Source organism: Canis lupus, chromosome 23, assembly GCF_011100685.1.
Source record: "Canis lupus familiaris isolate Mischka breed German Shepherd chromosome 23, alternate assembly UU_Cfam_GSD_1.0, whole genome shotgun sequence".
Taxonomy (NCBI): domain Eukaryota; kingdom Metazoa; phylum Chordata; class Mammalia; order Carnivora; family Canidae; genus Canis; species Canis lupus.
In genome coordinates this window covers 17,074,981-17,090,345 of record NC_049244.1, presented here as the reverse complement: position 1 = coordinate 17,090,345, position 15,365 = coordinate 17,074,981, and the positions used below count along the sequence as shown (strand labels likewise).

The following is a 15,365-nucleotide window of genomic DNA, read 5'->3' as shown; positions in this document are numbered from 1 at the left end:
CACTGTCTATTCATTTCTCCCCAACTCCCAACTCCCAGAAACCACTGATCTTTTTACAGTTTACAAATTTTTGCCTTTTCCAGAATGTCATATTGTTGAATCTATACAATATGTAGACTTTTCAGATTGGCGTCTTTCACTTAGTAATAGGCATGTAAGTTTCCTCCATGTCTTTTCATGGCCTCATAGTTCATTTCTTTTTAGCACTGAATAATGTTCCACTGTCTGGTGGTATCAGTTTGTCCATTCACCCACCAAAAGACATCTCAATTGTTTGCAAATATTGACAATTGTGAATAAAACTGCTACAAACATCCTTGTATTTTGATTTTTTAAACATATGAAAATTTACTAAGTATAAGGTACTGTGAATTTGATATGAATTGTGCAGATTTAGTCTTTAAGATAATCAGATGAGATAGGTGCTATTATCAGCCCATTGTACAAATAAAGACGCTTATTGGAGACTAAGTAATTTGCTGTGGGCCACTGAACTAAAATGCAGAAGCCAGGATTCAAATCCATGTATCTCTGACTCCAAAGCCTTTCTCCTGCAACCTACACTGTACTCTCTGTTTCCTGCTTGAAATTTGTGCCATGTAATAACAACTACCATCATAATGATTATGCAGATAGACTCTGAGTTGAAGTAGTTTCCAATTACTAAGGGTCTTGAAATCTAAGCAAAATCTACAAATTCAACATTCATATTTTATAAGCAAAAGCTTCATTGGCCAGAAATTACTTCCGACTTTTCTGGAACCTGAAAAAGGACATCATGAAAAACAATGACTTCCCATATTAGAGATCCATTCGATTAACCAATATCTGTTATAGCCCCTGCTATAAGGAAGTTACTGTGAGAAATACAACAAATGCCGAGTGAGACAAACATAGCCTCTGCCTTCACAAAGAGTGTCTAGAGAAGGGAATAGAAAAGTAAAGAGGCAACGCATAGCGAAAGACTACGGAGAGAGAACAGGGGTGGGGAGGGTGCAAAAAGTGGAGTCCACTGTGGGCAGTGTGAACAACAGGCACAATTACCACACAGGGGAAAGAGTGTGGCATGTTCTGGGAATGAACAAATTGGTAATGCTGATGGAAGGCCCAACTAAAGAGTCTGGAGTAAGATAACAGAGAATCTTTGCAGGGAACGAAATGCTATCATTTGTTTTTTAGAAAGATCCTAACTCTCGGGGAAAACGGATGAGATAGGGCCCGACTGGAACCAGGGACCTGGATGGGTGCTGAATTTAACCAACGGACTGGTGGAAATTACAATACACCGAGAACGGAGACGATGATGTGGGAATTGGTATGACAGCTAGTAAGAAGGGGCAGGCTCGGTAACTGATGGAGATGCACAAGAGGTGGTGTCAGAGACCCTGCCTGGAATGTGATTTTGGTAACTGAGTGGATAGGTCTGCCCCAGATAGGGAATCCAAGGGTGAGGCAGTCTGGCGGGGGTGGAAGGAGCTAGCCTTTGGGGTTGCACACCTGAAGTGTGGAGGTGACTGGCGGTTGGATTTGGGGGTCTGGCGCTTCGTGGAGCAGCGTGGGCTGGAGGTGGCGGCTTTCCAGCCATAGGCAGACACGCGACGCGTGAAGGCTGGAAGGGGACAGGCTCACCCACGTGGTGCAGGAGGGCGGAGGGGCAGTCAAAGCAGCCTCGCAGAAGGGGAGGCAGAAAAGCGACGCCCATAAAGACTTTCACCAACGAGGCTGCAGGGGTATCGGACAAGAGGGAAGAGACACACTCACGCTCCACGTAGGCAAAAGAATTCCTTCCCCGAACTGAGAGGGCCAGGAACACGCTGACGGCGCCTGCCCACCCCTTCCGCCGGAGGCAGACTCGCGGCGACCCCCGACCCGCGACAGCCCGCGCTCGGCCGCAGCGCCCCGGCGAGGAAGCGGCGCCCGCAGGCCTCGGGGCTGCCCCCGGGACCGGCCTCTCCCGGGAGCCCCCGCCTCCCGCCGCGCGCGGCGCAGGGGGACGCCCGCTCCCGCCCACTCACCGCGCCCGAGGGAGGGCCCTCCTCCAGGCCAACTCCTAAACCTGCCTCCTCATCCTTTCTGCTGCTGCCACCCGCGGCTCCGGATCGGGGCGCCCCTCCGCGTCCCCTCCGCGTCCCCTCCGCGTCCCCTCCACCCCGGGGACACCGCCGCCTGCTGCGCCGTTGGTACAGTCAAACCCTGCTTCAGGCCACCAACCGGCGCTGCCTGAGCCAATGGCGGCGGCTCTTCTTCCGCCTCGCCGGCGCGCCTCGGCCAATCAGGAAGGGCCGTGCTGCGGCGTGCCGGGCGCCATAGCGACGGGTGACGCCTGCCGCGGCGTTGCCGTGGCAACCGCAGAACGCGCAGCTTCTGGCCCCAAGGCTGCAAGCCCGGGCGGCGGGAGGTGGGCCGTAGGACCTTGCTTGGGCCGGCTCCCTCGGACCTGGGGCTGCCGGGCCCGCTCCCTCCGACCTGGGGCCACCGGGCCGGCTCACCCGGACCTGGAGCTGCCGGGCCGGCTCCCTCCGACTGGAGCCGCCGGGCCGGCTCCCTCGGACCTGGGGCCACCGGGCCAGCTCACCCGCACCTGGAGCTGCCGGGCCCGCTCCCTCCGACCTGGGGCCGCTCGGCCCGCTCCCTCGGACCTGGGGCCACCGGGCCAGCTCCCCCGCACCTGGAGCCGCCGGGCCGGCTCTCTCCGACCTGGGCCACCGGGCCGCTCCCTCGGACCTGGGGCTACCAGGCCAGCTCACTCCGACCTGGGGCTACTAGCCCGAGGACAGGTTTCCTAAGCCCTGTGGCTTTTTCTGGACTTCGTGTGCGCAACTTTTAGCATTTGAAATAAAACGGGTGAGGAAGAACTGTTTCATCTCGTGCTTAGTTTCAAGATCTGTTATGGACTAAAAATCTCCCAGACATTCGTTTGAAAGGATCAACGCTACAGAGCTTTCATATAGTGTGAACACATTTTCAGTCACTCAAGTGCACTGCACACCTCAATGAGAATAGAGTTGTGAAAATAAAAGTGACTGGGCATTTAAGACATCTATCCGGTTCACTTAGCATAGGCAAGTCTCTTTTTGTGAAGGTCTGAAGCTTCTTGAAAAAAAAATTTTTTTTCGAACTGCATCAAAGTCTTAAGGAGTCACATTATGAAGCTTTAAAAAATGAAAAATATCCATGCTCATTTTATGCCAGACACTATTCCACAATGTCATCTGGTAGTCATGACTTTTCATTCTGGTTTAGAATTGAAAATGGAGGCACAGTAAGTTTTCTACGTTGCCCAGCTAGTTACTGGCACAGCTAGTAAATGGTAGAGGCGGATATAAGGTACACAGTTCTGCATAGGTAGAACCTATGTGGTTTCAGTCTAGAGCCTAGTCTTAACCACACTGATGCACCGTATTTCTTCAAGTATAGGGCCTACTTGATCTCATCTTAATATTGCTCAAAAAGGCCACCAGTGTGGCAATTAGTACAGTGACTACATCTCCCAAAACTTGATTTAAAATGCTTACAATGAACTATTCCCTGATGTTTCTTTTTAAATAATAACGAAAAGTAGGCTCAATGGGATAACCACACTTGAGGTTGGGTAATTAAAAATATATATTCTAACCTACAAGAACAAGGTAGGTCCCATTTTGGAAACAGAGAAGGGGGAAATGAAAGTCACTCAGATAAATGTAACAGAACTAATTAAACTTCAGAGAACATAAAGCCTAGCAGGATTAATGTTACTAATCAGAAAACATAAGTTGAATAATGTGGAGTTGAAAAGGTCTTCTCTTAAAGACATTTTAAATATTTAGCAGTGAGACAAAAATGATTCCACTGAACTCCTTTCCTTCATCAGAATATTGAATGTGCTTCCCCTCTTTGTCTTTCTCAACAAAATGTTAAGCTAATGTTTTGGCCTTTCCAGAATAGAAGTGGAAGTTGCATAGAAGATTAAGCATAAAGAACACTTGCCTCTTGGGAAGAAGAGAGCTATCCTCTTTACCTGGTAAGGATCCATGTTGTTGTCTGCAATGTGATAATGACCCATGCCCCCCCAAAGGGTCATGCTTGCCTTAAGTTCATGGCTTATGTGGTAGGACCCAAACTTGAAAGACCTAACATCCATCCCCTTTCCATGTTTTCCAATACCCCTTTTACTATGCTGAGATGATTTCACAGACTGTAAATTATAGAGTTCAAAAGCAAAACGTAGAATGCCTGAACTATAACATAAAGAACAAATAAAAGTAATTTAAACAGGTACCAAAATAGGTGTAAACTTCCAGGATTAACAAAAGGACAAAATCACTTCCCCAAATTTCTAAGATACCAAAAAAAGGGTATTTACACACACAAGCACATGTGCTTTCACTAGAGGAATGAGAATGATTTGGTAGACGATCAGCAGAAGGCTGAGAACAATTTGAAGGAAAAGAAGAACTGAAATGGAGTCTTGAAAGAACAGAGAAAACCGAAAGAAAGGTCTTCCAGTCAGGAATGTTCTCATTCAAAGCCTAAAAGGTAGAAATGTAAAGGTTAACCATAGAAAGAACTGACACTCAAGACATCAGATATGCCTTAATGAGCAAGATAAAACAAAATGAGTAAGATCTCCTTTCTTCTTACCTTCTCCTACAGAAAAAACAAAAAACTCAAAAGCTATAGACGGGAATAAAAAATTGACAAAAAACTTTTTCCTAAAGTAAATGTAAGAAAACTTTCAGATGAAATTTCTAAAGCCCTAAGCACCTTTCTCACTCCTAAAGGCTATCAAGTTCACGGTAGGACATCAGAAGCTGTGTCTTATTATAGGGAGAATAATGGGCCAGTCTACTCTTAAAGGGCTTTAATTTCGAAATTTCTTAACTCTTATTTATTATTTATTAAAAAGTCATTTCGAAACACACAATATTTTGTTTCATCTTCTCTATTTCCTTACTGAAGGATATGAATATTTGGAATCACCTATTTTCCTTCATCCTCCATCCCTCTGCATGAGAAAGATATGCAGCAATCCTAATAAAGTACAAAGTAGAGACAATATCCAAACAACTAATTCAGTAGACTTTTATTGCTCTTTCAACTTCAATAACATCTCTAAAAAATAGTTTTCTTCTAACAATTATGAAACAAATTTGAAAGGCAGGATTGTTCACATTATAGACTTGGTAGAGACTTGTACTTCATATAAATGAAAAATACCAGTTCTACATTTTAAATGTTTAATTTACCTTGGATTTTATTACAAAAAAAATATTATCATTGTAATTATAAAAGTCATAAAAATTAGAACTGTACTGTGAAATTATACCAAGCTATCAAATATTATATAAATGAACAATAAAATTCAATTTCTATTTATTCAAACATAGTAAACATTGGAAGATAACCCCCCTACAAAAACAAACAAAAAAAACCCCAGATTTTTAATATTAAAGCAACAGAAGAAAAAGCCACAACACAAAAATCAATGCACAAAAATCTGATTAAAAAGCCACTGGGGTTTAACAATTACTAAAACTGCAGAAGTCAGTATGTGCTAATTAAATTAAACTTTAAAAATGATCTTTAGATGATTCCATTTCCAACTATATGTTTTCCTATTATTGATACTTATATTACTTTTGATATGTTAGAAAAGATCCAACTTAACATTAAAATTGCCAAATTTTGAATTTTGAACACTATTTTAAATTTTCAATGTCCTTAAAATCTTTAAGCTTACTTTCTAAAAAATAAATAATTGTTGTACTAAACCAGAAGACATTTCACATATTTGTATTATATATGATAACAATGATGTCATCTACATAAATAAATTTAAAGCATTAAGTTATTTAATTTAAACATTTTTGAATTACAATGTTATATCAATGGCTTACACATCCAAAATCTGAGCACTTTAAAACAGGATTCACATGTCAAAACTGTTGAGCACATTTACAGAATCAATGTACATGATATGATACTTGAAAAACAGCAAGCTCTGGTGTAATACCTCAGTTTCAGAAACCATTTTACATTACAGAATGTTGAACCTGTCTTTGTGAAAGGAAAAAACTTAGAAAGCTAATATATACACATACATAAACCTGAAGTATGAAGAAGAAACAGAAATGCTTTTTGGAGAGAGAAAACAAAAATTAGTAATTTTGAGTGGTAAAGAAACCCTGCCTTATAAATACATGCATTAGCACATAAAGTTTGTCCTCCATGTTTTACAAAGACTTGGCAAATATGAACATTGATACGCCACAGCTTTTTTCAACAACTGAAGAAATTTAAGATTTTTAACAACATTGTCTCTCTCTCTCTCTCTCTCTCACACACACACACACACACACACTAGAAAGACTGTGTGCTTCACTTCAGCATATCTAATATTATAAGAGAAAATACAGCATCATCCTTTTATCATAAGGAAGTTATTAGCTCATTGTTTTCTCAAAAGCTGCTATTTTAGAGTGAAATAGCATCCAAAAGAAGGTAAATTTCAGATGGTCAACATCAGGATTTATCATAGTCTCTGTAAACAGACATCTATAAATAAATAAAATAGGGTGGAGAGAAGAATATCCTGAGGTGGCTCTGTAGCCAGGGTATTCAGTAGCACTAAGCTCCATCCTGGAAACCAAGGCATCTAAGAAAGTGCAGGGCTGTTTATATTAATTTATTTTGTAAATGGAATATGTACAGGTTTAATTATTTTGCACCTTGAGGTAAATCAGTACATTGCAATTACTACTGCTCATTTACACCTATTTAAGGCAACATTTAAAAATTTATATATGTAGTAAATTATATTTTTCACTTTCTTGCAATGAACACTATCCATGATTGTTATTTTTCAAAAATAATGGAAAAATATCATAACCATGTAGAACAAGCAATTAATTACTTAATAAACATGAGTTACCTTTGCTCTTCAATGGAGTAGTCATATCAGATTATTTTGTAAGTCAAGTAGTCAAAAGAAAGCAGAAGCCATTAACAAAAACAGTAAAAACATTTTGAGTGCAAAGTATTTTGCAAGTCATGGTTTTTCTGGCACTGGACAATTACTATACATAATTAAATAAAAATCACAGAAACACTATGATCCCAGGTAGTTTTCTTTAAATTTTAAAATCCTTCCTGTAAAATGAGCACATTTGTTAACCCTATGATGTCCAGACACAAAGAAACGATGTGAAGAAATCCCCTTGTTCAGGAACATCGGAGGAGTTTACAAAATATAGCAGCAAATACTGGGGTCTTTGGAAATGATTATGCTGCCATGGATAAATAGGAATTATTTCAATGGAAGTTCATAAAGAATAATAAGCACCGTGGGTAATACTCAATTATCAATTGCCAATAGAGTCTAACTCTTTTTCAGGCAGTACCAAATGATGCCAACTCCATTTTCTAAAGAAAAGTAGCATGTTACACTGTCAACTTCTCATTTGAGACAGAAGTCGAATCCTTTATTTTAACTAAAATCTGACAATATGGTCTCAGATGGGGGAACTACCTCAGCTACCAAGTAGTTAAGAATGGATTAAAAACACTTCAGAATTGCTAAAATATCAGCTTTTGGCATTCCTCCTGATCCTCTATAAGATCAGTTGTTCATACTTTTGTACTTTAATTAGAAATGATTAAAGGGAGCACTGGAATTTCATTAAAATTTTCATCCTAATATTCATGTCACAATTTCAGTATTTCTGTGGCTTCTCAATACTCATTTGGTTTTTGTAAATTATCCTCTTGCCAAATCACTTTCACAACCCCATTCATCCAGTCCTACAGGCTTAACAAGAACATTTGTTTATTTTATGTAGAGCTAAGAGTATATAAAAGATGACTAAAAAGATTTGCTAGAAGTTAAAAAGACAGCTCAGAAAAGCAGAAACTAAGAAAGAAATGCTAACATAAACTAGAAAGGATGCCATCTGAGCTATACATAAAATGTCTAAATTCCTTTTAAAATACAAATATGGCAGTGCTTTATAGCAAAGATGTAAAATCTGTCAACTGCTTTCAAAGATAATAAACCATAAATGCAAGTGAGCACCAACTATTTACATTAACAATTTAAATTACTCTGTATTTGTTACCTTTTCAAATGTTTATATAAAGTATCATATCAATTAAAATAAATAAAATAGTTTAAAATGAAATCACAGATAACAATCTATTAAATATTATCTATATGATAGAAAGAGTAACAACGTAAACAAGAAAATGAAAGGTAATTCTTTAGAATAAAGTAATACTGATCATAAACCCATAAAAGAATTCTGACTCCTGATTATTTAATATTATTTGTAATAGAAAAATAATCAAGAACTTGAACCTGATATAAACTAAATCATATTTTAAGAAAAAGACAGCAAAGGCAGAGAGCAGAGTGGGCATTCTGGGCTCTTATAAAGCATTAGGATTCAGAAAAAAAAATCTACAAAAGGCAACAAAATTTAACTACTAGCAAGTGGCAATTTACAGCCTCTAAAATCCATAAAGTTATGACTGGTATGGGGCTAAATTTACAAAATCACCTGCAATTTCACTTGTCTATCAGAATAGGAACCTAGATGTGAAAGTTTTAAGATTTAAAATAAATTTTAAAAACATAAAGATCAAAAAGCAATAGTTCTTATCTAGAAAGTTTCTACTGTTCTATCTTCTTCTACTGTTCTAAACTTCTTGTGAAACAAGATGGACATCTGCATAAATGAAACAAACACACTGAGAAGCCATGACATGTCACCATTTGTCCCACAGCACTGGCATAAAGATTCCCTGTTCTTCCCATAAAGAACTAACAGAAGTGAAATAATATGCAAAAATTTTTAGTAACTCAAGTTAAAGTTATAAATATATGGACAACGTACATCACTAACAGTTGGTATGAATTACCACTGATGGACAAATAGATTTAAAGGAAAAGTAAATTAAATACATTTCCCCACACCTCTCTACTGCAGAACAGAAAAATTTTTTTCCAACAGAATAAATATTTGAAGAGTAAGAACCATGTACCTCATTTCTAAGAGACCATTTCATTTTATACACAGTCTCCATGGTGTTCCTAACAAACTTCAGACACTACTTCAAAAAACCCAGTAGTCATGCATAAACAGCATGACATACAATATTGTCATATATAGTGACATGAAATACACACATTTTATATATATATACATATATATATCTGTATAGCTATATATATAATTCCTCTTGGTTCAATTCTATAATGAAGTTTCAGCATCCAGGTATTTCCTTGTTGGTTCATCTTCAAAATTTATTTTCACACTCACAGGTTTCTCAGGGCTATTTAAAACAAAGAATGAGAATAAATTATTTTAAAATGGACAAATCACATTCTAAAACTGGCCAACAGTATACATAATAAGCCTTTTGAGATGACTATTAATACTATAAACATATGACTATTATTTTATTGCTTTCTTTTCATATCAGTAAATTTGATTGGAAAGACAAATATTAAAAATTCTTAAGTTTTTTTTAATGGATATGTTTGCCACTGAAATTCATGTTTTTCTTACAACTGAAGGACAGTTTCTTAAAATTAGTCTTAAAATTATGTGACTAAGTTTGACTTATTAGTTTTCAACAAACAGCTGTAGCACGTGACATCTCACTGACAAATCCATTAAAAAAGCGATCTTTGTTAGTATAGATAAGCATCAAATAATTTCCTGCAAAATTTAACAGATTTACAAACTTTCTCTCCCCAAACTTGGTTCACAAATACAAGTTCAAAACACATATATCCTATGTTTCAAGTTAATATCAAATACAATGATTCCATGTATATGGATTTAGCAAATGATTTAATTGTAACATATGAATATCTGTTCTGAAAAAACTTTTCAAAAGTATAAAAACACACTGTGGTTTTACTCCCTTCTCCAGACAAGACTGAAGGAAGGTCCTCCAAACATTTCTTTCTGTTAAGTGACATAACCCAAACATTGTCTTCCCCTGTGATTTTGAATTGAGGGGCAGAAAATGAAAATGGAAGGCAGAAGTATGTAAGAGACAATGGTATCTTTACATTTATCATGACTATACTAATAATCTGGGCCACAAGTGCTGACAAGATATGAAAAATTACTAAGAATAAAAAGAGCACTGAGCTAAATTCTAGCTGCATGAAATAACCAAAATGATAGAGTTCAATTTAAAAACTTTTAAGATCAAAGACAGAAGAAAGGAAGAGCCCAGCTTAGAGAATCAGAAGTTAATGATTCAAAAAAAAAAAAAAAAAAGAAAAGAAAAGGAAAAGAATAAAAAGGGAGAGGATAATAAAATCTAAGTAGGAACAAAGCTCTAAGAGGTGGGGAAGCAATGGATAAAACCTAACCTATTATTATCAAAAGACAGTGGCCAGATGGACAATAACTAATCAATCAAAAGCAGTTAGTGACAGTTTGCCAAGAGAAGTTTCAATCTGATATCCAACCAGAGTATACCAACAGTGTCTGACACAAGGTGCACACAGAGTATTTGTAGAATATGAATGGTTGAGTGCCCTACGGGATACCTCATTTCTCCACTCACCAAGGGATTAAAGTACTAATGCTTATCAAACTAGAATCACTTAGTTTCAGGCCTTAAAGTGAGGGTAGAAGAAAGAAAAAAATGGCTTCCTAACAAGAAATCTAAGAAAGGAGTTAAGAGAATTGTTAGGGAGTACATGGTCCATTATAAAACCAAATGGCGTTTATACCCATGGATTAAAATTCTCTTCCAACTATCTTCTAGGAAAACATTTACCCCACCTGAAGAAATGGCAGGCTAAAACAATACAAGGAAAACAATCATCTCTTTTTTTCTTGGACGATCAGAAAGCATGACTTAGATAGTGTTCATTTAGAGTATTTATGTAATCCCTGGAAATTATCTTTCTTTATATGGTTTCTGATCTTTTATATACTTAATCCATACCACCATAATGTGTATATCCATTTTTATTACAAAATGCTCAAATTCTTTTTGGAAATAGGCCTATGAATTTAAAAAATAATCTATCAGCACTTATATCTTATTTCCAGTATTCAGTAAAATGATGGATAGACAGATGAAAGGAAGAGGAGAAGAAGGCTTGTTTTATTGAGAATATAACGTATGCAAATTGAGTTACATTTAATGGTTTTATTAAAAAGCTATCTATCCATAAATCAACTGAAAATTGGCTACAGTTAGAAAATGCATAAAGAGTTACAGCTACCTCGTGCTAGATCTGGTTACTTTGGCATTCTCAGTATTCATGGAAAGTGCCTTCCACTGTGCAGTTTTGGCCATTTCATCTGATATGTTAACAACTGAGGGATCGACACTGAAGAACAAATACACTTTTTGGTTAGTATTCAGTACTTGCAAAAGCATTAATATTGTCACTCTTAACTATAACTATATAATATTTGTCTTCATCAGCTTTGCATTGAGAAAACTCTTTGTCATGCACTTAAACCAAGGTCTAGCAAAACATCAGGATTCTACAGTTCTGTTATAAAGGTCTCATGGGCAATTGCATCTTTCTGTATAATTAAAACTAGGAGTAAGATTAATTAGATTGGCAATGATGTCCAAAGATGATCATCTTGGCTTAAGTGTTTTATTGAAATAACCTAAAAGAATACATTAATGTGCTTATAAATTAAAAAATACAAGCTCAAATCAATTAGAAGACTTTTATAACTGGCACAAATTTCAATCTCATAAACCGAAGATCCAAAGTATAAAAGGAAAAGCTAAGATTATGATTTTTTTTAAAAAACCTAGTTTTTAATAGCTTTTAAAAATAATTTAAAAGAATGATGGAAAAGGCAACACTTCAAAAGTAAAAACAGAGCTCTGAAAACATCTGAACAGATAACACAAAAACAGGCTTATAAATATCACTTTTAGCTGGCATTCACATTTTTGGTGTCACAGTGTTATTCTATCCACTTTATCAAAATCAAAACAACAAAATACTGTCCTTTCATTGTAAGGAATAAATGTAACCATTCCCTGTATATAAAAAATATTGCAAAATTCCTTCAAGACCCCAAATCCAACGATGATATCCATAAGTAATTTTGGCCTCAACCTGGTCACAGTCACAAGTAATATGAAAAGTACTATAAAGTTAACAGAAATATAATTGCAAGTTCTTTTTCTTCACTAAAAGAGTAATATTGCATGCACAGAAGTGACAGATACAAATGTCAAATTAGGCTTTATGTTCAAAATGTGACGGCAGCTACATGATAAATGGCAGTCATTGTAGAAAGTGCTACCTTTGTTCACAATGTCGTTTAAATCCAAATGTCATTTAAAATAGAAGACTGTAAAGAAATGTGACATGGTAACTGAAGAATCTCTAGGAAAAGGTGCTTTACCAAGTCAATTTTTTTTAAAGTGCACAAAATCTGAATACCCAAATTCACAATGGCAGACCCAACCAACTTGAAACTACCTACTCTGCATAAATGTTTCTGTGTCTGGTTGCCAATTTCAAACAACTGGAGAGAGACATTCCTGAAGCACTTTCTAGCTTCAAATGTCCCCTTCTAAGAACTTTCCCATTAGTAGCAATTAAGATCTTTTTAAAAAGACATTGCATCTTTGTTTTTCCCCAAAATAAAATGAGATGGGAATGAAAATCTGTCTACATTAAATCAATCACTTTCTTATTTCATGGAGTTTTACAGCTTCCAAATGTTTTTCTATATTATCTCATTTCATTATCATGGCAAGCAATCCAACACGAATTAAGATTTTAAATTATGACAGATGAACAGGTCAGCCAATTGCTGGCATTCCAAATATTCAAATTTTAAGTGAAGCAGCATTTATCTTGGCCTATGTCATCACTTAAAAAGACAAAAGTAACATACAAATAATCATTCTTTTGGTTAAACATCAGACAATGTTAGTACACATTCCACTTAAATTTGTCAAGGCCCATGTATAATCATACTGAGGAAATAATAACGCAGGACCTATAGAAACTAAATGGCGAATAATCTTTAGAAATTGATGCATCACTAATAACCATCAGTTCCTATACTCAAGTACAACAAAGTTAATAAAGTAATTTGCTTAGCAAACATGTATAGAATCCAGCAAAGCAGAGCACTATAGTTGTGTATATTAAGATGTCTATACTTGGCATTTAACTTAAAGTATATAAGAAATATTTGAGGAAAAATCATGAAAGGTGAAACAGAGTAATACCAATGACGAAAATTAATAGTTAAAAGTATACAGGAATATTACATGATGAATTCATTTATCAAACTAGGAAGACCTCTGTAAAAACTAAAAAAATTAAAAATGAAAAAAAATTGAAGTTAATAAATACCAACAAACCTTTTCCATTAACTGGTCAGGGAAGGAAGCTATATACATTCTAAAACTGACTTTTCTACTATCAACAGCTAATCAGAAATGGCTAATACATGCATAAATAATGTTTTTATTTTTTAAAACTACAAAAAAGTACACAGATGGAGTTTAAAGACAGAATTAACTGCTGTCTTTAGTTCTTAAATTTACATGTAAATCACCAAAGTCCTACATAATAAACTATATATGGAACTCCAGTTTTTCATAATATGAGCCCTCACTGCCAATAGTCAAGTCACATCTTTGAATTCCAAGGCCTCTAAACATAATCACAATTTGGAAGGTGATCAGAAAATGAGTTACAGAGTTAATTTTCCAGCACACACTGATGCAGGCCTAATAAAAAGGACAAAGCCATACTACGGAGAGAATGTGAATATTCTGAGACTTGTGTACTGTACTGATTTTAAACTTCATTAAAACAGAAGGAGTGCGGGCAGCCCGGGTGGTTCAGCGGTTTAGCGCCGCCTCAGCCCAGGGCCTGATCCTGGAGACCCGGGATCGAGTCCCACATCAGGCTCCCTGCATGGAGCCTGCTTCTCCCTCTGCCTGTGTCTCTGCCATTCTCTCTCTCTCTCTCTGTTGCTCATGAATAAAATATTTTTTTAAAAAGTATTAAAAATAGAAGGAGTGATGCAAGACAAATAACTCTTGTGTGCTTGGCATGGAAGTTGGTTTGAGGCTCTGGTCCAAGTCCAGTCTTTTCTTCACTCCTGCCTATAACCTGGGAGGGGACTTCCTTTTCAATTTCATGAAGACCCTCTTTAGTTGACTTTATGCCAGATGCTGGTTTTGTCATTATTTTTAAAAATAGAGATCACTACTTTAACAAAGTATCACATGACTTACTCATGTACTTTATGTGGATACAAAATACATTTTATAAGATACAGTTTTATCTCACCTGTATTTTAGGGCCTTAACTGGAATTTGTAAGAGACTTCCCCCTTCAAATGGAAGGTGCACAGTATCGTCATCAGCTTGAAGCATTCGTTCAGCTTCCTTCAGAGCACATACACAAAAAAAATTACTTTTCCCAGAATATTTCCAGGAGGACCAATTAATATATAACATCTTCAAGAATTAGAAACCCAAACTGACAATATATTTAAACACATTTGCCTTGATTGAAAAATTCCTTCTATTATTAAAAACACATACTGGTAGCACAAAAGAAAATGACTAAATTTTAAATGGTTATAAGTTTCATTTCTTTAAGTTAATCATTAATACTGTTTTAAAATCAATTTAGCTACATAATTTTTATCAATTATTAGTATATAATAAGATAAAATTTTGTGAAATCTGATGGCTTTCATTACAACATAATATAAGCAGAGCCTCCTTTGGAAAGGGCAGAATTTCTCAATCTCAGCAATACTGACGTTTAGGGCCAAACAACTCTTTGTGGTTAAGAGGCAGTCCTGTATATGTAGGATGTTTAGTAGCACCCTAGACTTCTACCCACTGGATGCCCATCCAATTGTGACAATCAAAAATGTCTCAAACCCTGAAATATCAACCCTGAGAAGAAATGTTATCCCAGGTGGAGAACAACTTATATTGGAGATATGACCCCAAATCATGACATCATAATTACTGGGGACATGGTAGGATGGACTGGGAGAGCATTTACATTCTTCTTTCTTATCCCTAGAAATCCCACTATTTATAGATGGCAATATGCCCATCTTTTAAAAAAGTAATCATTTAAAAAAAAAATGAAGCCAGGGCTAAATTTCCCAGCAATCCTTGAAGTTCCAGGCAGCCACGAGAAGCAAGTGGAATTTACTGGATGACATTTCTGGAAAGATTCCTTAAAAACAGGATAGTAGAGGAGAGCCCATTTTGCTTTCTTAGCCCTCCTGCCACCTCTACTCTAACATGAGAGCTCAAGCTCAGCATCCATTTTGATCTATAAGGTGATTCTGAGAATCAAAACCATGTGCTGAGGTGAGAGGACA

General features: G+C 36.8%; 2 protein-coding genes and 1 long non-coding RNA gene across 19 annotated transcripts in view; 1 reads left to right on the top strand and 2 right to left on the bottom strand.

Moving 5' to 3' along the window:
* NEK10 (NIMA related kinase 10) overlaps positions 1–2,172 on the bottom strand; it is a 228,214-nt gene extending 226,042 nt beyond the window's left edge. For 3 of the 7 annotated variants that reach the window (XM_038570664.1, XM_038570669.1, XM_038570670.1), the window contains exon 1: positions 2,016–2,167. The gene's annotated coding sequence lies outside the window, so the exon portion shown is untranslated. Of the gene's footprint in view, positions 1–1,761; positions 1,879–2,015 lie in introns of those variants that run through there. The other 4 variants (XR_005376940.1, XM_038570673.1, XM_038570668.1 and 1 more) reach the window with 4 other exon arrangements.
* Positions 2,173–2,745: 573 nt separating this feature from the next.
* Positions 2,746–15,365, top strand: part of LOC106557642 — a 67,893-nt gene continuing 55,273 nt past the window's right edge. For all 4 annotated transcript variants that reach the window (XR_005376935.1, XR_005376933.1, XR_005376934.1 and 1 more), the window contains exons 1-2: positions 2,746–2,844; positions 3,923–4,003. This is a non-coding gene — a long non-coding RNA (uncharacterized LOC106557642). The remainder of the gene's footprint in view (positions 2,845–3,922; positions 4,004–15,365) is intronic.
* The window catches only part of SLC4A7 (solute carrier family 4 member 7), a 109,833-nt gene continuing 99,508 nt past the window's right edge, over positions 5,041–15,365 (bottom strand). For 5 of the 8 annotated variants that reach the window (XM_038570657.1, XM_038570656.1, XM_038570661.1 and 2 more), the window contains 3 exons: positions 14,306–14,403; positions 11,237–11,344; positions 5,041–9,312 (listed from right to left, as the gene is read on the bottom strand). In XM_038570657.1, coding sequence (XP_038426585.1) covers positions 9,231–9,312; positions 11,237–11,344; positions 14,306–14,403 — 288 coding nt within the window. In that variant the 3' untranslated portion in view covers positions 5,041–9,230. The remainder of the gene's footprint in view (positions 9,313–11,236; positions 11,345–14,305; positions 14,404–15,365) is intronic. The other 3 variants (XM_038570659.1, XM_038570663.1, XM_038570660.1) reach the window with 1 other exon arrangement.